General features: G+C 43.6%; 1 protein-coding gene across 1 annotated transcript in view; it reads right to left on the reverse strand.

Annotated features, from left to right (window-relative positions):
• The window catches only part of LOC126469674 (aarF domain-containing kinase 1), a 152,665-nt gene that overhangs the window by 19,843 nt on the left and 108,540 nt on the right, over nt 1-24,282 (reverse strand). The window contains exons 6-7 of the mRNA XM_050096824.1: nt 6,611-6,808; nt 1,927-2,069 (exon numbers count right to left, since the gene is read on the reverse strand). Coding sequence (XP_049952781.1) covers nt 1,927-2,069; nt 6,611-6,808 — 341 coding nt within the window. The remainder of the gene's footprint in view (nt 1-1,926; nt 2,070-6,610; nt 6,809-24,282) is intronic.

Consider the following 24,282-nt stretch of genomic DNA (forward strand, 5'->3'; position numbering starts at 1 on the left):
GACTTACACTCCTGTCTCTTCTTTTCCTTCTTATAAACCGGGCAATTCGTTGAACGTGGAGAATGATCACCATGACAATTAACACACACAGGAAGGAGAACACAGGAACTCCCCTCCTGGAGGGGACGTCCACAGTCACCACAGAGAGGGGCCTGCCAACAGCGGGAAGGCATGTGTCCAAAACGCAAGCACTTAAAACATCTCATAGGTGATGGGATGTACAGCTTCACGTCACATCGATAAACCATCATCTTGACCTCCTCAGGGAGGGTATCCCTTGTATCCCTTCAAAGGCCAGGATAAAGACACCAGTATCGATGCTATTGTCCTTCGGACCCTTCTGAACATGCCGAACAAAGTGAACACACCGCCATCCGAGATTGTCCAAAAGTTCCTCATCAGTTTGAAGGACGAGGTCCCTGTGAAAAATTACACCTTGAACCATATTCAAATACTGGTGGGGGTACTCTACACAGGAATTGTGTCAAGATGGTCACAGGCCCAACTGGCCGCAGACTGGGCAGCTGAAGCAGTTTTGATCAACAACGAACCCGACCGCATCTTGCTCTGAGAGACCAATTCGCCAAACTTGTCCTCAATGTGTTCCACAAAAAATAAAGGTTTGGTAGTGGTGAAAGTATCCCCATCAGTTCACGTGCAAACCAGATAGCGGGGAAAGGTTTCGCCCCTAGCTTACGAGCCTGACCCTCCTCCCAGGGGGTAGCCAGGGAAGGGAAGGCTGAAGGGGCAGAAGAAGCAGCATGAAAGAAATCCTACTCATTCAGAGAGATGGCTGTAGAAGAATGGCCAGAGTTCGGGACCCGTATGCTTTTCATTTGCATAGCGTCCGCCCTGATACCACCCACTCCATTCAGGGGCTCTCCCCACGAGCGCCACTCAGCTACAGCAAGGGCCATCTGACACGGCGGCCAGTTCCGGGAGTTCCGATGCTCCACGATGACAAGCAACCACTTCTAGGCTTACATAAGGTGGTCACAGCTCAGGTATCAGAAGTGTGTTCAGGGGACTCAACCAAACACACATAGTGTCCCCACCTCACAGGCTGGCTACTGTGCTGGCTATGGACCCTAGCATCAGACGACGACGCAAAGGAAAAGATGGAAGGAACGAGGAGGGCACACGCCAGAGACACTAGGTAAGGTGCTCTTTCCCAAATGGCTCACTCTATGGAACAGAAATTTAGTAATGGAGGTCAAACCCCAGAGGTGGACCAAAGAATGCCAAAAGGATGAGGTAATTACACAACAAAACCAAATCGCAAAGCCAACATAACCAGGAGGATAGCAGGGCCAACAAAACAAGGACTCCAAGAGTGGGAACTGTCTTAGGCATATTTTGAAAGAATGTTCTTTGAAGACAAACATCTGATGTAGGTATACAGCCATTCACTGGTGCCTTGACTATCCTTACAAAAACCATGACTTTTGTATTGCACATACTTGACACACTGTGGGATATGCTTAAAAATCTGTAACAACTTAACCAGGATCTTCTGGGATACACTCAGCTGTGTAGTAGTTGTCCATGCTGCACACTGTGGTTACTCTGGGTATCAGCAGTGGCATAATAGACTTGCCTGTTTATCATACTCCGAGACAAATTTCAAACTTATCGTAACATGTAAGCTTTCACGGCCGGCGTCTTCATTAATTAAAACTTCCGGGCTGAATTGCCGTGCTCCACATATAAAACTGTTTCTCCTTCCTGATGTTTCATTGCTTACTGCGGGCAACATCATCTGAGGTGAGTTGGCGACCTCAGAAGATGTTGCCCGCAGTAGGCAACGAAACGTCAGGAAGGAGAAGCAGTTTTATATATGGACCACGGCAACTCAGCCCGGAAGTTTTAATTAATGAAATTTCAAACTTATTTAAATGCAGTGAAAACCCTTCATTATATGTATACCTTGATTCCGTTCCAAGAGTGTGTTCAATGCCTCTTAGTAAATCATTGCTCTTGAATATTAGGAGCATTTCACGGTTTACTTTCCCAAGTACTTCTGTTATCTGTGGCAACCATTTTGGTATTTCTTCTTGAAACTTTTCCTTCTGCAACAAATAAATGTAAAATATATTTTAGGATGTCCCTGTTCGGAAAAAATAAACTATTTAATTACAGCAAAAGTAATAACTCTGTAACATTATTTTGCAACTCTGCAAAAAAATGCTCTGCATGTTCAAAAAATGTTTTACAGTAAATAACTGTATCCTAGGATACTGGAGGTCTTACTATCTGACAGACCTCATGTTGGGGCAAATGCTATGCTGAAAACTTGAGTTACCACTTACACAAGTGAACCACTGGCACTGACAGGACAAAGATGCTTCACTAAGTGATTGTCAGGGTTGGCTAAACAAAAACTCTAACACATCAAAGGCATCATCTTCCCTGAAAAACAGGACAATCCATGATGGAATAACAGTAATATTAGGAAAATGACAGATTGCTACTCACCACACAGAGGAGACACTGAATCACAAAAAGGCACAACGGAGACTGTTATACATTTAAGCTTTCAGCCAAAAAGCTTTCTTTGAAAGAAGACCCCAAAACACACACACACACACACACACACACACACACACACACACACACACACACACACACAGTCTCAGGCTGCAGTGGCCAGATTGCTAACTGCAACTGCATCTGCACCTAATGAGAACAGTAATGTTGTGTGGGTAGTGGGGATTAGGAGGTGACACGGGGCGAGAAGGAAGACGGGTAGTTGGACAGGGTTGGGGGAGTTTTATTGCTGCTTGTGGGAGTGTGCAGGGACTGTGGGGACAGAGTAGGGCTGCTAGGTGCAGTTGGGAGGTTGAGGCAAAGGGGTGAGGAAGCAGGAAATAAGAGAAGTAGAAATAGAGAAAGGGAAAGAGTGGGCACGTTGGGGGAATAGAGGGCTGTGTAGTAATGGAGCGGGAGAAAGAAAGGGGATAGATAGGTGGACGGCGAGGACAAACACAGGTTGAGGTGATGAGGGTTATGGGAATGTAGGATACAGTGCAGGGGCAGGTCCCATCTGCACAATTCAGAAAAGCTGGTGTTGGTACGAAGGATCATTCCCTGCTCACATTCCAGCACTATACAGCCTTCTATTCTGCTAATGACTCAGTAGTCTCTTTCCCTTTCTCTATTTCTATTTCACCTTTTTGCCCTCCCCCCAACCTCACAACTGCACCTAGCAGCCCTAACTTGTCACCACCATGTCCCTGTATGCACCCACAACCAGTGCTACACCTTCCCTCACTTCTACCCCACTACCTCTCCCTCTCCTCATCTCATCTCATATCATATCATGCCTCGTTCTTACCTCTATGATCCATACCAGATTGCTGTTGCTATCGGGCGCAGGCACAGTTGCAGTCTGGCCACAGTGGCCGGAAATGGTGGTCATGTGTGCGAGTTGTGCTTGCATGAATGTTTGTGTTTCCTACCCTGGAAGAAGACTTTCTGACTGAAAGCTTAAACGTATAGCAGACTTTTCACTGTGCCTGTACACGACTCAACATCTGTTCTACAGGGTGAGTAGCAATCCATCCTTTTCATAATCTTATTGAATAATATCTTCCCTGTAAGACATGTATTTATCTAGCAATCAGAACTCTTATCAGGTTACTGCAAAGAAAAGAAAATTGCAAGCTGATGATGTACCACAGACAAATAAAATTAAATTTAAAAGCAAGGGCCGGCTGGTGTGGCCGAGCGGTTCAAGGCGCTTCAGTCTGGAACCGTGCGACCGCTACGGTCGCAGGTTCAAATCCTGCCTCGGGCATGGGTGTGTGTGTGTGTGTGTGTGTGTGTGTGTGTGTGCATCCTTAGGTTAGTTAGGTTTAAGTAGTTCTAAGTTCTAAGGGACTGATGACCTCTGATGTTAAGTCCCATAGTGCTCAGAGCCATTTAACCCATTTAAAAGCAAGCTTAACATTAGGAACTGTCAAATATCTAAACAAATTCCGTGAAACCCTGCGTTTACGCTTTTTGAGGGACTTTTAAAAAATGGCGTAAAACGTGGGAAATAACGTTTTAAGCGGTAAAAGTTACATATAGAAACCCCCTTTGCATTTTTGCACTTTATGAATGATATATGTACATAACAGGCACCCAAATACTTGTCAGGGACTTGTTTATTGTCTGAGAGAGGTTTATTATCTAATAAAAACCACTGGTGTAACTGGAACTGGTAATTGCCTAGGAAGTACAAATGTCGTTCACTATTTAAATAATGAAACACTGCACCAGTTACGTATTTTTTCATGCTTAGCACGATTTTTCTCATTGTCAAGTGGAAATATTAACCTAAGTATTTTGTGTGCTGTTTGCATATGTGTTGTTCTGTGTCTCTTGCACTGTAGTCACCTTTTTGAGGTTATCAGGTACTGTGGCTCCTCAATTACATATAAAACCACACATACGCAACCTATCAAACACACTGTTTGTGAAACTTCACAAAATACACACGTAAATATTGAACTTGGTAATGACAATAAATTCTTGAAACACATCTTGCTAAGCTTGAAAAAATACATAATTGGTGCTAGGCTTCAACCAAAAACATTGGAACACTGCAAAGTCAGCAAAGGTGTCAACTGGTGTTACAAGAAACCAAATGATGAAATGCACTGAATCTGATTTCACAAAGATGTCAGGACAATCACAAAAAACACAAAGCTACACATGCACACTAAAGACAGTTTGGAAATGGTTGTAATTGGTCATGATATCTTTATTTGAATGAACCTAGTTACTCTCATCAGCCACCACGCCGAGTAGAGCTTGACAGTGGCAGGAGGTTTGCCTGTTCACCTACTTTGTCTCCTAGTTTGTTGTCCTCGGTGACGACGCATTCACCGAAAAAAATGGGAGGGGGCAGGGGGGGCGAAGTGCAACTACTGTCTATTGTAAATAATGTAGCCGACAGATGCACAGTTGTGTTTCACAGTCTTTTAGTTTCACTGTACACACACACACACACACACACACACACACACACACACACCTCGAATAATACACAGTTACATATTGCCAGTGCACTGTTTAAACTTTCCAGAAGTCTCATTAATAGTTTTCAGGCAAACCTCCACATACTGCTACAATAGTTTACTATTAAACATCGACGAGCAGTAAAAACCTAACCACAAAATTCAGAAAGTTAAGTATGGAGCAGATACTGTCATTGTTTAAACACATGGCCTAATCGTGTAACACTTATTTCATTGTTAAGTTGATGCACTGTTGTCGTTCTAACCAACACAGGCTCCGCGTCTGAAACTGCTGTGGGCTGACTGTCTCGTGACCAAAAATTGGGCCTTTATATATCCTCACAATAACGGGGGGCAAAACTACACACTGTTCAAAGTTAAAATTACAGAAAGTACAATTAAAACTTAGTTCATTAAATTAACTGAATACATCAAAAAATTGGTTCTTTTTAACAGTTTCTTCTACTACAAGAGTTAGGCCGAATTATTTGTTTAAATGATGAAATTAACAAATACTGTTACGCAAACAATACTTTTGACAAAACTGTTAATTACTTTGGAATTAAATAAGGGCTGGTTTTGCTAACATGTTTTCAAATAGAACCAAATAGATCCTTTAAGAATACTATTAGTTGTTCCTCCAAACGTTTATAATTAGTACAGAATTTATATTTGTTTATATGACAACAATAGAATTGTAGTAATGAAACAATTACTGATTTAATCTTATAGCAAAAGATAATAACTAGGAATAGTTGAAATAAATTAGAATATCAATTACATACATAAAACTAAGCACAAAATTAGATCTGGTGTTATATTCTTTAAGACTAAGGGCCAGCCTTTCTCTTTTATGAAATTGCTGATTATACTCACATATGTTAATGGTAATTAATTGAAATTGAAAAAACGAATTTAAGGAGGCAGATGGCAAAACAAGAGGGGAAGTAAAATTATCCCAGCTTGCTTCATCACAAGGTACTGCATGAATTGTTCCAACTTTTACTCCTTGACTGTTCAGATGTGCTGAACAGAGCACACTGGTGTCAAGACATTTAACCATATAATATTTACAAACACTACTTAATGGCCAATGCCTTGACAGCATCATTTAATCTCAATTACGTCAGTTTTTTCTCCACGAACACTTTTTCATAAAATGCAAATCGCAGGATAATTATAAGTATGTTACAGCAAAACTGGGTGCGAATTAACATTGTGGACATAGGAAATTTGACAGGAGTGATAAAAAATGTCGTTAATGGTGAGAAAATGTTGATTCTGGGAACATGAAAGTGGGGTTATACTGTAGTAACATTACTAACAATAATTAAGATGCCTTAATGCACAGTATACATTCTATATATGAGTGAAACACCTTTTTCTTTGGAAGTTAATATGATACAGATATAAATCTATATAATTTATACACAACTAAATAACTAAACACCACTCATTTATTGAACTGTATATTATACATTGTTTTTACAAGTAAGAAATCTAAAAACAAAAAATCCTAAAATGAGAGTCCTATAGGATATTTCTTGTTAACAGGATAACATTACAGATGCACAACAACAACAACAACAACAACAACAACAACATACCTCACTTTTTGTGTAATTCTTCTTTTCCAGCCCACTCTGTATTGACTCCCATGTCCTTCCAGTGACCATACAAGCACATAGGCCATACATGTCCTTAACACCCAGGACTTCACATTGTTGTTTTATGCCTTTCATGTCTACATTTAGTATTGCAAGCCATAGTTTTGCATACTCTAGGCAGAATTCAGGACTCAATGTCTGGAAATTAATGTGAACAACATTAAAACTCATCAGCAACAACACTAAGAGCATTAATGTGTAAAAGGTGAAATAAACAAAACCCACTGACACTTAAAAGTGAAGGAAGCTGTAAATGTGCATCAGAGGAACTGAAAAATTATTTGTCATTAACATTTCAAGGCGCAGATACAATTAATACTCTGATCATGAAAATCCTTTCAAAGCACTGCACCTGCATATCGGCAACAAGTGCCAATTTTCAAACCAAAATAAAAGAGCAATGTGTTAACATTTGGCTACCAGCTCCCTGCCACATGCTATCATTAGTGTACAGTTTCCAGAACTGCAGTAGTGAACCTAGAAGAACCGTGGTGACTTACAGCGCTATTGCATGCTTTCCAGTTTTTGTTTTCCTTAGAATTTTTCTCACAAATGTATCACTTTTGTTGAAGAAACAGATAAATTGGTAGGAAATACTGATCTCCCATATGCTCTTGAAGGCTGCAACAAATGCTTTTCATGGTATGTTTGCAGGCTTATAACCAAGTGAGGGCTGCATTTTATACACAGTACTCTGATAAAACTCACCCAGTCAAATTCTTCAGGTGCTCTAAGCAGTGGTCTTCTATTGATCAATAAATGCTTCAGTTTTCAAGACACGCAAACTACTAATTATTCACACTTTCAACCACCCCACATACCCATCAAATGTATGGTATGTTGATACAAGAAGAAAGTGTTTTTCTGATTCTGTATCACACATAAAAATATCTCAAACAAAAAACAGTTGAATTTTTCAAAACACACGGCTTGCGCAAGTAGCACGGTCACAACAGCATTATATGTAATTGTGAACAGGGTATCCAAGAAGAGATTCCCCAGTTTTAAAATTAATCAACATTAAAACAAAGATTGATAGAAGACTGCAACAGGCAGCATGTTTATTGTGAAAAGTGTAAGAATTTTACACTGAAGTTTCAAAATAGTAGCTTCAAAAGCTGTTTACTGATGCCACTGTAATCCCAATATGAAATGGTTGTGAATAGTACTCTAAAGCCCAGAGCAATCAGTTCCATCATTTAAACATGAAAGGAAGCAGGCCCGAATGTATGGGATTGGGAGGGGGTGGGGGTTGCGGGGGGGTTGGCAAACCAGGGTATCTTCCATGGGCAGCAGTTTCAGGGGTGCCAGATTCATATTCTTGAAGATAAAACCTTGTTTCTCAAAGCGCCTAGCATCTAGTGCACATTGGTCTAGTGATTATTCATATGATTTTGAAACACTCCCCTGTTGGTTTTTGAACATTTTTGAACACATTCTAAGTTCATTTCTGAACAAATCATAGGTTGATTTTAGAATGCATTCCTAGTTTACGTGATGTCTCTGCTAGGGGAATCCCCATCGCATTAAAAAAAAAAACTTTCCCGCAGACAAAAGGGGATGGGGTGAGTGCCAATCGCTGTTTACATGGATGCTTGGGTGTGCGAATGATCAGCGTTGTTATAATTATTAGCAAAATCCATGGATTCAGACTACGAGAGTGTAAATAAATGACTAAGAGGAATAACAGGTAAGGAAGATTACGTATTTTTTGCCAGATCGCTAAATTACTAAAGGCCAGTTGTACAGTCCCCGATTAGAAGCCCCTGGAGTTCTATTCGCTGAACAGCGCAGAAAACACGTGATAATGCCTAACTGGTGAGTAAACGCGGGATAATTAAAATCTTGATTCTGGCAGGGTTAGTGAAGTTAAACAGAGAATAAGTTTTGACAATAACAGGGATAGTTACAGAATTGGTGATGACAAGATTGATTTTAGAACGAGGAATGAGAAGGAACAGGGAGGGACATCATAATAATTACACGGAAGAATATGGCAATTCCAAATTTATATATAAAATTTCATACTACTACTTTTCAGTCTCGTGCTTGAGAAACTGGAGCATATGAATGAAGTATGAAACTATTTCCTAACACGAAACTTTTTGCTTGCAGTAGGCCTAATAGGCATTTGATACTGGTACATCATGAATTTTATTGTGTCATGTTGTTTATGTAAATGAGGTACATAAAAACTACCGCTTCTGCCACAACTGTCTCGCTTATTTGGCATGTGTTAAAATTGCTGCAATATTAGAAAGGCCTATTTTGTTTTATCTACCAGACAGTAACAAAATAGATTTAATCAAATTGAGAAACCACACCAGTCTTTAGCATTATATGTTTTAACAGCTTTTTCATGTAGCAAAACGTTTTAGAAACTTTGGTGAGGTAATATATTTTTTTGCAGAAAGGAAAGCACGCCATGTAACCGCCAACCGAACTAGGTTAATAATTGGCTCCTTTTACCGACCTCCCGACTCAGCAGCATTAGTGGCAGAACAACTGAGAGAAAATTTGGAATACATTTCACATAAATTTTCTCAGCATGTTATAGTCTTAGGTGGAGATTTCAATTTACCAGATATAGACTGGGACACTCAGATGTTTAGGACGGGTGGTAGGGACAGAGCATCGAGTGACATTATACTGAGTGCACTATCCGAAAATTACCTCGAGCAATTAAACAGAGAACCGACTCGTGGAGATAACATATTGGACCTACTGATAACAAACAGACCCGAACTTTTCGAATCTGTATGTACAGAACAGGGAATCAGTGATCATAAGGCCGTTGCAGCATCCCTGAATATGGAAGTTAATAGGAATATAAAAAAAGGGAGGAAGGTTTATCTGTTTAGCAAGAGTAATAGAAGGCAGATTTCAGACTACCTAACAGATCAAAACGAAAATTTCTGTTCCGACACTGACAATGTTGAGTGTTTATGGAAAAAGTTCAAGGCAATCGTAAAATGCGTTTTAGACAGGTACGTGCCGAGTAAAACTGTGAGGGACGGGAAAAACCCACCGTGGTACAACAACAAAGTTAGGAAACTACTGCGAAAGCAAAGAGAGCTCCACTCCAAGTTTAAACGCAGCCAAAACCTCTCAGACAAACAGAAGCTAAACGATGTCAAAGTTAGCGTAAGGAGGGCTATGCGTGAAGCGTTCATTGAATTCGAAAGTAAAATTCTATGTACCGACTTGACAGAAAATGCTAGGAAGTTCTGGTCTTACGTTAAATCAGTAAGTGGCTCGAAACAGCATATCCAGACACTACGGGATGATGATGGCATTGAAACAGAGGATGACACGCGTAAAGCTGAAATACTAAACACCTTTTTCCAAAGCTGTTTCACAGAGGGAGACCGCACTGCAGTTCCTTCTCTAAATCCTCGCACAAACGAAAAAATGGCTGACATCGAAATAAGTGTCCAAGGAATAGAAAAGCAACTGGAATCACTCAATAGAGGAAAGTCCACTGGACCTGACGGGATACCAATTCGATTCTACACAGAGTACGCGAAAGAACTTGCCCCCCTTCTAACAGCCGTGTACCGCAAGTCTCTAGAGGAACGGAGGGTTCCAAATGATTGGAAAAGAGCACAGATAGTCCCAGTCTTCAAGAAGGGTCGTCGAGCAGATGCGCAAAACTATAGACCTATATCTCTTACGTCGATCTCTTGTAGAATTTTAGAACATGTTTTTTGCTCGCGTATCATGTCATTTCTGGAAACCCAGAATCTACTATGTAGGAATCAACATGGATTCCGGAAACAGCGATCGTGTGAGACCCAACTCGCCTTATTTGTTCATGAGACCCAGAAAATATTAGATACAGGCTCCCAGGTAGATGCTATTTTTCTTGACTTCCGGAAGGCGTTCGATACAGTTCCGCACTGTCGCCTGATAAGCAAAGTAAGAGCCTACGGAATATCAGACCAGCTGTGTGGCTGGATTGAGGAGTTTTTGGCAAACAGAACACAGCATGTTGTTATCAATGGAGAGACGTCTACAGACGTTAAAGTAACCTCTGGCGTGCCACAGGGGAGTGTTATGGGACCATTGCTTTTCACAATATATATAAATGACTTAGTAGATAGTGTCGGAAGTTCCATGCGGCTTTTCGCGGATGATGCTGTAGTATACAGAGAAGTTGCTGCATTAGAAAATTGTAGCGAAATACAGGAAGATCTGCAGCGGATAGGCACTTGGTGCAGGGAGTGGCAACTGACCCTTAACATAGACAAATGTAATGTATTGCGAATACATAGAAAGAAGGATCCTTTATTGTATGATTATATGATAGCGGAACAAACACTGGTAGCAGTTACTTCTGTAAAATATCTGGGAGTATGCGTACGGAACGATTTGAAGTGGAATGATCATATAAAACTAATTGTTGGTAAGGCAGGTACCAGGTTGAGATTCATTGGGAGAGTGCTTAGAAAATGTAGTCCATCAACAAAGGAGGTGGCTTACAAAACACTCGTTCGACCTATACTTGAGTATTGCTCATCAGTGTGGGATCCGTACCAGGTCGGGTTGGCGGAGGAGATAGAAAAGATCCAAAGAAGAGCGGCGCGTTTCGTCACTGGGTTATTTGGTAACCGTGATAGCGTTACGGAGATGTTTAATAAACTCAAGTGGCAGACTCTGCAAGAGAGGCGCTCTGCATCGCGGTGTAGCTTGCTCGCCAGGTTTCGAGAGGGTGCGTTTCTGGATGAGGTATCGAATATATTGCTTCCCCCTACTTATACTTCCCGAGGAGATCACGAATGTAAAATTAGAGAGATTAGAGCGCGCACGGAGGCTTTCAGACAGTCGTTCTTCCCGCGAACCATACGCGACTGGAACAGGAAAGGGAGGTAATGACAGTGGCACGTAAAGTGCCCTCCGCCACACACCGTTGGGTGGCTTGCGGAGTATCAATGTAGATGTAGATGTAGATGTAAAGCTGTAGCAAGATTATAGAGAAAAAAATGCTACTTCCTAAGAACTGAAGAAATGTGTGCCGTACTGTCTTGCTTGTCCGTTTTCTTTACTGGTTTTATGTTTCCTATATTTAGTTTCATGTTGCACAAAAGACGAAGTTATTAGCTAATAGGCAATGAAGAGTGTAAACTTTCTAAAGAGTTCTTATTCTCCCAGTCACAAATAATCCCACCCAGTATTAACTGTGAGTTTTTAAGGGGGTAGGATGGCAAACAGGATGACTTGGAGCAGAAGAGGCAACACAGGACATTTTAATTTTCACTGTCCTGAATATAGGTTTGAAGACTTCCATTACAAAATCCGCACATTTGAACTCCACAGAGAAAAATACATTGCACTTTGGCATACTTACAACCAAATAACATTTCTTACATTTCCTCAAACATGTGTGTTTTATACTCGTATACACCTGAAACACTCGAAGGGGGAGGGGGTGCCACTATGAAGTTTTTGCCCCAGTTCAGAAATATTGTAGACCTGGGGCTGAAAGGAGGTTAGTACACTAAAGAGACTGAAATCATTCCACTGAACAACATGTGTTTCTGGTAATGCAATACCACAGGTTAACATTTATTATTATGGCAGCAAGGGATAGTTTCCAAACATGATTTGTGTTAAATTAAACCACTGCATTTGACCAGAGTAATGGTTTGGGCAGTGGTGTGCAGCAGAAGCACTACCAGCCCTTTCTTTATACAAGAATCAATGACTAGTTAACGCCACGTTGCAATTTTGGAACAGTTTGTCACCACAAAGCACTTGTTGGAGGATGGACCAGGCACCGAGTGGTTCATGCAAGATGGGGCCCGATCACATCACATGGAATGCATGTTTTGCTTTCTTGATAAATACTGTGGGGACAGTCACTGCATTGGATTTTCCTACATTTGCTGGCACAGGCATGACTGGTCTTCATGTTCATCCAATCCAACTCCTTGTGACAATTTTTTGTGAGGCACATTGAATGACACACACTGCTGGAATAGTTCTGTCCTGCTGGACGAGCTTGAAATGTCCATCTGTGTAGTGAAGGAACCCGTTTCTGTTGAGGCACTACCAGATGTGATTGCAAATTTCACTGTTCATTCACTCAACCTATCTACTGTGAGTGTTGGACATTTTGAAGACTGGCGTGACTGTAAAGACTGCTTACAGTGGGTAAGTTTGTTTATGCTTACTGATACAAGTTGTATAGCATACAGTACCATCTGTTAGCAGCTTTTACAACTACCACTTCGGAACTCCTGTATAAATTTCTTTCAGGTTTTACAAAATCATTTGTTGCATTCTTGTATTGACCTTTGTTTTAATGTCATTTAATTTTAAGATCAGAGAGTCCTCTGTTGGCACTCTGTATAAGTAATTAGCTCCATCATCAGACTCAGAGCACCACATGAAACCAACCAGTTGCATTATGATATTCTCATTCAAGCAGTTCCTTAGTTAGTGTAATGTGGCTGAGCACACACTCTTCCAGTTGCCCCATCAGAGAAAAATCTCTGGCCGTACTGAGAACTGAACCATAGATTTTAGCATGGAAGTCATGATAAACTGAACATGCAACTACAGAGGGTGCCAATTTTCTAATACAGTAAAACTTGCTCAAATCGGCACATGTACAATTCGGAAATCTGCCCAAAACATACAAGTATTTCAGTCCCAACACATTCAGTGCACTTTTATATGCCGATTTCTATACAAAGTGGAACGTGCCTAATGCGGAAAGCAAATCCTAGAACATACTTAATAATTAATTACTTATTAATTACTCTACAAGGACGTTACTTTTAACACCTCTGTTAAGAGGCGTAAGACCAAGGAAAGAAGTCCAGCGCAGTGTGGAGCTGCTGGTGTGAACCTAAAAACATGCAGCTCTGGGCAACAACGAGTAAGTTATGCTCAGTGTCAGTACAGTACATCAAAGGAAATGGTTCGTTTGCCAGTGCTCAGTTTGTTGGCTGTATCGCTTTCCTTATTATTGATACATATTGATAAAATATGTATTATTGATACATTGATACATACAGGAACACTGTTGCGCATCTACCAACACACTCCTGCAATGTGCACAGTGAAAGAGGTGATTATTGTTCCGTTAACCAATGGTTTTACACAGTAAGGTCATTATTTTCTGCCAGTTTCAATTGACTGGTAGCACTTTAAGAGATACAGTAACATGGTGTCAAGCAAATGGTATGTGTCGTTAACACTTACCAAAAAGATTAATGTAACTGAGGTGAGTGAGAAAGACAAACCCTCTGTGCATGAAATCCTGTTACATTTCAATGCGGTAAAACACAAATTTTGAGGCTTTAAGAACCAGGGGTAAGATTTGGGATGAATGGATGAAAGAACAGCAGATGAAAAGGAAGGCAAAGAAGACCGGAAATGAAGTAATTAACGAAATAGTGAAGGAATGGTTCGTAAGTGTGTGGACAAAGAACTCACATTTATTTGGACTCATGTTGCAGAGTGAGGCTCTGAAAGTCACAAAAGAGCTTGGAATTACGAAGTTAAAGACAGCCATAGGATGACTGGACAGTTTCAAAGCTAGGCACAACATCATGTGGAATGAAGTGTGGGTGGAAGCTAAGGATATGCAGGAAAGTGTAGCAATAGAATGGAACACAATACTGTTCAAATTAATTGTGAATTATGACCTGAAGGAAGTGTTCATTGCAGATGAAATGGGGGCTGTTTTATGGCATGCTGCCTTCAAAGTTGCTAGCAATTCGAGGTGAAAAGTGCACCATCGGGAAAATATCCAAGGACAGGATCACTGTACTGCTGTGTGGAAACATGTTAGGTGAAATGGAGAAGCCACTGATGATTGCAAAGGTGGCAAAACCACGTTGCTTCAAAAACATGGATGTCAGTAAGCTTCCAGTCACATGGAAAAGCAATAAAAAGGCATGGATGGATGGTGAATAATCTTATGGAAGAATGGCTGGGCCCTTTCAATGCCAAAATGAAAAAAGGAAATCACCAAGGTCTCCTTTTCCTAGATAATGCAACCTGTCACCCGAAAGTAATGTTATCAAACGTGAAATTGGCTTGGTTCCCTCCAGGTTCAACCAACCTCCCACAACTCATGGACCAGGAGTTATTTATACATTCAAGTGTCATTATACGCAATTACTGATGCAATCTCTCATTCTCAGTATTAAAGAAGCCGAAGGTGTGTGTGCGCTCTTGAACGGTCAGTTTCTGTCCTGGGTGCAGTAAATTGGATTGGCTTGACAGTAAAGAAAATAAAACCCAAAAATGTCACCAAGTGCTTCGACAAAGCAGGGCTTGGGGGCCAAGAACAAGATGCTTCTGTGGACATTGAAGTTCAAGAAAATGCAGCAGCAATTGCTGAATTAACGAAAATGTGAAACATTTTGTGTACTGCATATGATTACATTCAAAATGATGACATTCTGTCAACTCACTCCACTTTTTCTTTTCAGCAACAGATGTAATAGAAATTTGCAACACAGATGATGAAAAAACAGGAAGAAGAAGAGAAGCAAAATGATGTGTCTAGAAAAATTAATATGCCTGAAGAAGCCATTGCATGCATCAAAGATGATTTTTTTTTTTTTTTTTTTTATGTGGTTTTAGGGCGCACAACTTCAATGGTCATTAGCGCCCTGACTACGTTAAGAATGCACCGCGAGGCACAAGTTTAAAACAACAACTAAAAGGGAAAACACGATAAAAGACAGACTGACGAGCATAGGAATAAAAAACAGCATCATCAAATGTCCTTAGAGAGGTTTGTCAAATTGATAAAACGAAGAACACGAGCAGCTGCTCGTGGGTCACCCGCTAAAATGGCATCTAAAGTACATGGCAGGTTAAGATCTAGACGCAGTCTGTTAAAATCCGGACACGACATTAAAATGTGGCGGACCATCAGCAATTGCCCACATGGGCAGAACGACGCTGGCGCTGCCGTCAGCAGATGGCGATGGCTGAACCGGCAGTGTCCAATGCGTAACCGGGCCAAAACGACCTCCTCCCGCTGAGAAGGGCGGGAGGAGGACGTCCAAGCCGCGGGAAGAGGTTCCAAGGCCCGAAGCTTGTTGTCTGTAAGTGCAGCCCATTCGGCATGCCACAGCGATAAAATGCGCCGACAAATGACACTGCTACAATCTGATGAAGGGACACAACAAGAAGCTGTCCGAGGCTGGAGGACTGCAGCCTTGGCCGCGGCATCTGCAGCTTCGTTCCCAGGGATACCGACATGGCCAGGGACCCACATAAAGCTAACCGGAGAACCGACGTCCACCAGCTGCTGAAGAGAGCGTTGGATCCGGTGCACGAAAGGGTGAACCGGATACGGATCACTGAGGCTCTGGATGGCGCTCAGGGAATCGGAGCAGATGACATAAGCAGAATGTCGGTGGCGGCAGCTGTAAAGAACAGCCTCGTAGAGGGCAAAGAGCTCAGCTGTGAAGACCGAACAATGGCCATGGAGCCGGTATTTGAAACTTTGTGCCCCGACAATGAAAGAACACCCGACCCCGTCATTGGTCTTTGAGCCATCTGTATAAATGAAGGTCATATTGATGAACTTTGAACGAAGTTCAACAAAACGGGAGTGGTAGACCGAACCGGGAGTAACTTCTTTTGGGAGCGAGCTGAGGTCAAGGTGAACGCAGACCTGAGCCTGGAGCCAAGGTGGCGTGTGGCTCTCGCCCACTCGAAAGGTTGCAGGGAGTGAAAAATTAAGGTGTTGAAGGAGGCGACGAAAGCGAACTCCAGGGGGTAGCAGGGCAGAGACATACAACCCGTATTGACGGTCGAGAGAGTCGTCAAAAAAGGAACGATAAGACGGGTGGTCGGGCATTGACAGTAGCCGACAGGCATACCGACAAAGCAGTATATCGCGCCGGTAGGTGAGTGGCAATTCGCCAGTGTCAGCATGAAGACTCTCTACGGGACTAGTATAAAACGCTCCGATCGCAAGTCGTAAACCCCGATGTTGTATGGAGTTGAGGCGGCGTAAGATGGATGGCCGTGCAGAGGAGTATACGAAGCTCCCATAATCCAGCTTGGAGCGGACGATCGACCGATATAGACGAAGCAGGACGGTTCGATCCGCTCCCCACGACATACCACTGAGAACACGGAGGACATTGAAAGAACGGGTACAACGGGCAGCCAAATATGACACATGTGGAGACCAGCTAAGTTTCCTGTCAAATGTAAGACCTAAAAATTTTGTTGTCTCCACGATTGGGAGAGCAACGGGACCGAGTCGTAAGGACGGTGGGAGAAACTCTTTGTAGTTAATACAGACCGTAAGGACGGTGGGAGAAACTCTTTGTAGTTAATACAGACCGTCTTCTCGGCAGAAAAACGGAAGCCATTGGCGACACTCCAGGAGTAAAGACGGTCAAGAGAACGCTGAAGACAGCGCTCCAGGACACGTGTACACTGCGCGCTGCAATAGATGGTAAAATCGTCCACGAAAAGGGAGCCTGATACATCAGCTGGGAGGCAATCCATTATTGGATTGATCGCGATGGCGAAGAGAGCGACGCTTAAAACTGAGCCCTGTGGCACACCATTCTCCTGGCGAGAGGTGTCTGACAGGACAGAACCCACACGTACCCTGAACTGTCGATCCATTAAAAAAGAACTAATAAAAAGAGGGAGGCGACCGCGGATGCCCCATGCATGCATGGTGCGGAGAATGCCCGCCCTCCAACAGGTGTCGTAAGCCTTCTCCAAATCAAAGAACACAGCCGCGGTTGGGCGCTTCCGCAAGAAGTTATTCATAATGAAGGTCGACAAGGTAACCAGATGGTCAACAGCAGAGCGGCGCCTACGAAATCCACATTGTACATTGGTAAGTAGGTGTCGAGACTCGAGCAGCCAAACCAATCGAGAGTTAACCATTCGCTCCATCACTTTACAGACACAGCTGGTAAGCGAGATGGGTCGATAATTGGAAGGCAAGTGCTTGTCCTTCCCCGGCTTAGGAATCGGGACAACAATAGACTCGCGCCAGAATGCGGGAACATGTCCCTCAATCCAGATGCGATTGTAAGTACGAAGAAGAAAACCTTTACCCGCAGGAGAAAGGTTCTTCAGCATCTGAATATGAATAGAATCAGGCCCTGGAGCGGAGGACCGTGATCGGCCAAGTGCGTTTTCGAGTTCCCGCATGGTGAATGGGGCATTATAACTTTCACGATTCGAGGAGCGGAAGTTAGGAGGCCTAGCCTCCTCTGCCTGTTTGCGGGGGAGGAAGGCAGGGTGGTAATGAGCGGAGCTCGAAACCTCGGCGAAAAAGCGGCCGAAGGCATTGGAGACATCCTCAGGGGACACAAGGACGTCATTCGCGACCGTCAAGCCAGAAACTGGTGAGTGGACCTTAGTGCCAGATAGCCGGCGCAGGCTACCCCAGACAACAGAAGAAGGAGTAAAACTGTTGAAGGTGCTTGTGAAAGCAGTCCAGCTGGCTTTCTTGCTTTCTTTAATAATACGTTGACACTGAGCACGTAATCGTTTATAATTGATACAATTCGCCACTGTAGGGTGGCGTTTAAAGGTGCGTAAAGCACGTCGACGAGCACGTAAAGCGTCTCTACATGCTGCAGTCCACCAGGGGACCGGTACGCGACGTGGAGAAGAAGTAGGGTGAGGGATGGAATATTCAGCAGCAGCGAGAATGACTTCCGTGAGGTGTGCGACCTGACAATCGCAGCTTGTGAAGGTTTGATCCTGAAAGGTCGCCCTGGAAGAGAAGAGCCCCCAGTCTGCCTTGGAGATGGTCCAACTAGAGGAGCACGGAGAGGGGGTATGCTGCAGGAGATGGATAACACACGGGAAGTGGTCGCTCGAATATGTATCAGAAAGTGCATACCACTCAAACCGGCGCGCAAGTTGGGGAGTACGTATAGAGAGGTCTAAATGGGAATAGGTGTGAGATGTGTCTGAAAGAAAAGTAGGGACGCCAGTATTGAGGCAGACAAGATGGAGCTGGTTGAAAAGGTCTGCTAACAGGGAGCCCCTCGGGCAGGATGCTGGAGAGCCCCAAAGGGGATGGTGGGCATTGAAGTCTCCAGTTAACAAAAATGGTGCAGGTAGCTGAGTAATAAGTTGCATCATGTCTGCCCTGGTAACGGCAGATGACGATGGAGTGTAAACGGTACAAATGGAAAATGTAAAAGTGGGGAGAGTAATGCGGATGGCAACTGCCTGCAGGCCGGTGTACAACGTGATGGGATCGTAGTAAATATCATCCCGGACCAGCAACATAACCCCTCCATGAGCCGGGATACCTACCACAGGGGGTAGGTCAAAACGCACAGAGGTGTAGTGTGCCAAGGCAATTTGATCGCATGGGCGTAGCTTCGTTTCCTGGAGGGCTACGACGAGCGGACGGTGCAAGCGGAGCAGCAACGTCAAGTCCTCTCGGTCGGAGCGAATGCTGCGAATATTCCAGTGAATAAGTGCCATCGTAAGATGAAAAGGAAGATGAAAGAAGGGGTCACCTCGAAGGCCGCTGAGGGGCTGGCTTCGAGCGAGCACTGCCGCCGCTATCAGTAGGCGGACAGTCATCATCCATTGGGTCTATAGGTTCATCGGCCATCTTGGGAAGATGGCCGGGAGGGGGAGCTTCCTCCGCCGGTGAACGGCCAGATGTTCGGCTACCAGCGATGCGGCCAGGCGAAACGGATGACGGCCTGGGGCTGCAACCGCTGGGTGGCGCAGGAGAAGAAATGCGCCGTGGCGGAGAAGGAGAACTGTGCTTCCTATGAGCCTTCTTGGAAGGACGTTTGGTGGAAGTACCAGTCGAAGGCTGGGAGGTCGAGGTACGTAGGAAGTCTGCACGGGACGGTTCGTTCTTGAAGGCCCGTGCACCTGACTTCTGGGTCTTCGTCTTGGCAGAAGCTGATGAAGGTGCTTGTGTCTGAGGGGTGACGGGAGGAAGAGGAGACGTCGACCGGGCGATCTTAGCACTGGCCGAACGGACGACCGTGGTGCTGAAGGTCAGATCGCATGTCTGGGTTGCCACCTCCCTGGTAGTCCGAGGAGAGGCGAGGACAGTACTGTATTTCCCCGCTGGGAGCAGCATGGGCTTCTTACTAGCCAATAGCTTGCGAGCAGCCGAGGTGGACACTTTCTCTTTGACCCGAATTTCTTGGATACAGCGTTCTTCCTTATAGACAGGACAGTCGCGGGAGGATGCGGCATGGTCACCCTGACAGTTCACACAACGAGGAGACGGAGGTGGACAGTCACCCTCATGGGCATCCCTGCCACAAGTGACACATTTAGCCGCATTGGAACAAGACTGTCGAGTGTGATTGAAACGCTGACACTGGTAGCAGCGCGTAGGTGTCGGGACATAGGGGCGAACAGAAATAACCTCGTAGCCCGCCTTGATGCGCGATGGCAGCTTAACACTATCGAAGGTCAAGAAAAGTGTCCGGGTCGGTACAAGGTTGTTGACCTTTTTCATGACCCTATGGACAGCCGTCACGCCCTGCTCAGCGAGGAATGATTGAATCTCCTCGTCAGTCAATCCGTCGAGGGAGTTAGTATAGACCACACCACGAGACGAATTCAAAGTTCGGTGAGCCTCCACCCGCACAGGGAACGTGTACAGGAGTGTGGCCCGAAGCAGTTTTTGTGCCTGAAAGGCGCTCTCAGTTTCTAGTAATAAGGTACCGTTACGCAACCTGGTACAAGATTTGACAGATCCGGCTATGGCATCTACACCCTTCTGGATAACGAAAGGGTTGACAGAGGAAAAATCCTTTCCGTCCTCAGATCGAGAAACGACGAGGAACTGTGGGGCAGGCGGTAGTACTTTTGTCACTGGTGGCTGGTCACGTTTCCGTTTTTGGGCAGAAGTCGAGACAGATGGAGTGAAATCCATTGCGGAGGAATCCCCCATGATTGCCAGCGTCGCCGATGGCGCGCTCCTTCCTTGTGGAGACCCTCTCAGAGGGCACTCCCGCCTTAGGTGAATGTTTACACCTCAGGTCACACCTCCCGAGAAACAGACGGAGGGACCAATCGGCATGGTCAGAAGGTATCAGCTCAGGCAATCACCCCTCCCTGGGCCTGGCCTTTACCAAGGGGTACGTGTGTGCCTTACATGTCTACCCAGGGCGGGGAATTACGCGTTACCCCGTCACCGGCTACGCGTGCGAACGAGTGGGTCGGCCTTCAGGCACGCACAGGGAGGAAGGAAGAAGAGGAAAAAGAAGAGAGAGAGGGAGAGAGAGGACAGACTGTCTCAAACGCCGAGGCGGAGACCAGAGAAGGCAAGGAGAAGAAGGTAATGAGAAGGCAAGGAGAAGAAGGCAATGAGAAGGGAAGGAGAAGAAGGCAATGAGAAGGTAAGGAGAAGAAGGCAATGAGAAGGTAAGGAGAAGAAGGCAATGAGAAGGTAAGGAGAAGAAGGCAATGAGAAGGCAAGGAGAAGAAGGCAATGAGAAGGTAAGGAGAAGGCAAGGAGAAGAAGGCAAGGGAAAGAGTAAGGAAGACAGTGAGGTGGACAAGAGCAAAGAAAGGAACCAACCAAAGGAAGGAAGAAACGAAAAGTGAAAAAGCAAAATGACCGCAAATTGAGGTCGTGGAACCGTCCGTCTCCGGACGCAGGCGCTAACGACCCCCTTGAGGGGGTGGGACTCCTTTTAGTCGCCTCTTACGACAGGCAGGAATACCTCGGGCCTATTCTAATCCCATCCCCGGACCCGCAGGGGGGATCAAAGATGTTATGCAAGTGCAGCTCACACAAATTCTCTGAACTTGTTGGAACTATTATTATATGGTGTAAAAAACTGCCTAGGAAAAAAAAAATGTCGAACAGGAAATTAAAACAAGTTTCCCTCCTTGATATTTGGCATAAAGAGTAAAATGTAAAGCACATAAACATGGAAATAATATGTATGTACATACAATAATAAGCTAATTTAAAGTTTGAGTAAGAATATAGAAATTCCGCGTTATTCATCAATTAGTGTAATAGTCCAGTATTCTATCGTCCAATATACAGTAAATGAGCATCTACTGTGCTAGAGTTAAGGTAGATGAACACAGTATATGCACAATTAAAAATTTTTAGTGTACTTTTGTGCATGATACTTGACAAATTTTACGTAGCCCAGTGAGTTTTGTGTGGTCTGGAAACTTGTCCTATGTGGAAAATTATTTTAGTCCCAGGCAATTCCGTTTTGACCAAGTTTTACTGTATATACATTGTGAAATGAGCTGCCCCACATGTGTGTGAAGTCTCTTTTGCTTTTAAAATTGTTCTGGAAAAGGCAGCTGTGTTTGGGAGGGGGGGGGGGCAGAGAGGGGGGGGGGGAGAGAGGGGGGGGGGGGGGAGAGAGAGAGAGAGAGAGAGAGAGAGAGAGAGAGAGAGAGAGTTAGGCAACCTTATGACATACAGCTCCAAGAAGCCCAGAAGGAACTATAGTAATAAGAAATCAGCTGAGAGGACACAGGAATGGACAGTATGACAACCGTGACAAGTAATATAAAAGTTATATGTAGCTAAAAGGCAACTAGTGGAAATAGTGTGTGATCCTGCTTTTGGTGTATCCATGCAGTGAAACCTGTCTATAATGTTTCTTCATATAATAAACAAAATGTATTTGCAATTGCGAATATGGACAAACTTAAACTTTATAATGCAATGATGACAATGAAAATTTGTGCTGGACTGGGATTTTAATCTGGATTTCCTGCTTATCACAAGCGGTCGCCTCACCATTTGGCTATGTGAGCACGACTCATGGACAGACCCAAACTTTTTTATGTCATCTGGCACAAATTTTCATTGTCATCATTTCATTACACAGCTGATGGTTGTCTATATTCACAACTCTGAATACATTTTGTGTATTTCATAACAACTGTAGTCGCTGCAGTGCCTAGCATGTCCAAATGAACACAGCATAATAATTTGGAATATCAGGCACTGCAGTAACCTCTCCATATAATGTATTCCTCATGTTATGGCCATTCCATCCTGCCCTGACCAGAAGCCTATATACAAAATGCTAAATTTTCCTTTATACTATGCATTGCCTAAGCACGGTATCCTCCGTGTAATCCTAATATTTTGCCATTTCTGGAACACTAATCCATTACTTCCCTCTTTATAGCATTTAAGTCACAAGATGTAGACGTTTCACTCTCCATTCTGTGGTTAGCACAGGCTCTGAAAAGCTGGGCCCGGCGTCATGACATTAGCATCAGCACCCAAGTCACACGAGATGGGACGTGCATCGTGCTAGCAGTCTGCCTCACTGGTGGCATTTTGTTTTTAGTGTAAACAAATGGTGAACATCTGCAGCGAAAAATGGTGGATATAGTGCAGTGCAGTAAATTGGAGGAGAGTGTAGGTCAGCAGTATAACGTATTTCGAAGAGCTGGCTGAGACGCAGAAGAGGGTTTCTATTCAAGAAAAAGTTTTGATTATTAAACAAATAGAGGACAATCCTCACGAGTCAGATGAATGAAAAAAAAATTGAACTGGCCTCCTCAACCCTCAACACTGAAAAAAACTATTTGCCCATAGTTGAAATTGCTGAGAAGTGTGGAAATTCAAAGCATATGTGGACATAATTGTAGACCTATGAAGAAACAGAGCAAGTTTTAGTAACTTTGTATCAACAAGCACATGCTGCAAATATCCCCATAAAATCATGAACGGAACTATTTTGAAGAGAAAGATGCTACAAACAGCACTACAGTTATGGGTTGAAAGTTTCAAGGCCTCCAATGTCTGCACTGATAAATTTCTATAGCAGCATGGTGTTGTGTATGAAGCAGAATATGGAGAGTGTGAAAGTGTAGACCAGATGACTACAGGTCAATTAATGCACACTGATACCAAAATGGAAATTGCTGTAAGAGAAGTGCTGCTGTTTGTTGACAGATGTGTGGCACATCCCCCAGATATTTCATTTCCAAGATATGTAAAAGTCTTTTTCCTGCCACCCAACTGCACCAGCTGTCTGCAACCTCTGGACCTGGGCATAATGTGTGTCATTAAGCTCAAATATAGAACAGCTCTGTTAAGAAATGCAGGAGTTCCACGAATTAATAGGCAATAATTCTGTACGAGTGTACAGATCATTTGACATTCAAAACTGTTACGTGGCAAGTAACGTGCCATTCATAATAGGAACAGAGAAAGCTGTCACTTTTGAGAACTTTGTGACTGTAGATAATAATGTGGCAATCAAAAGAGTATGTAGAGTTAAGGAACTGACTAATGAGAGAACATGAAAAACGGAAGTGAAAATGAAAGTGGAAGAGACCCTGTGTCCTCGCATGCTAAGGCAGGAGAAGGGTTTGAAACATTCAAAAGGTTTATAGTGGCCCATGAACTTTAACACAACAACAACAACAACAACAACAACAACAACAAAAAATACCTCTCATTTGGAGCTAGAAATGTTTCTGATACAATCCATAAGCAACATGAAGCCATGCTTGCTTGACTGCTTCAAAAGTTGTATCAATTCATAGAAAGTAAAGTTCTATGTACTGACTTGGCAGAAAATCCTAAGAAATTTTGGTCTTATGTCAAAGCGGTAGGTGGATCAAAACAAAATTTCGAGACACTCTGCGACCAAAATGGTACTGAAACA

Source organism: Schistocerca serialis, chromosome 3, assembly GCF_023864345.2.
Source record: "Schistocerca serialis cubense isolate TAMUIC-IGC-003099 chromosome 3, iqSchSeri2.2, whole genome shotgun sequence".
NCBI lineage: Eukaryota > Metazoa > Arthropoda > Insecta > Orthoptera > Acrididae > Schistocerca > Schistocerca serialis.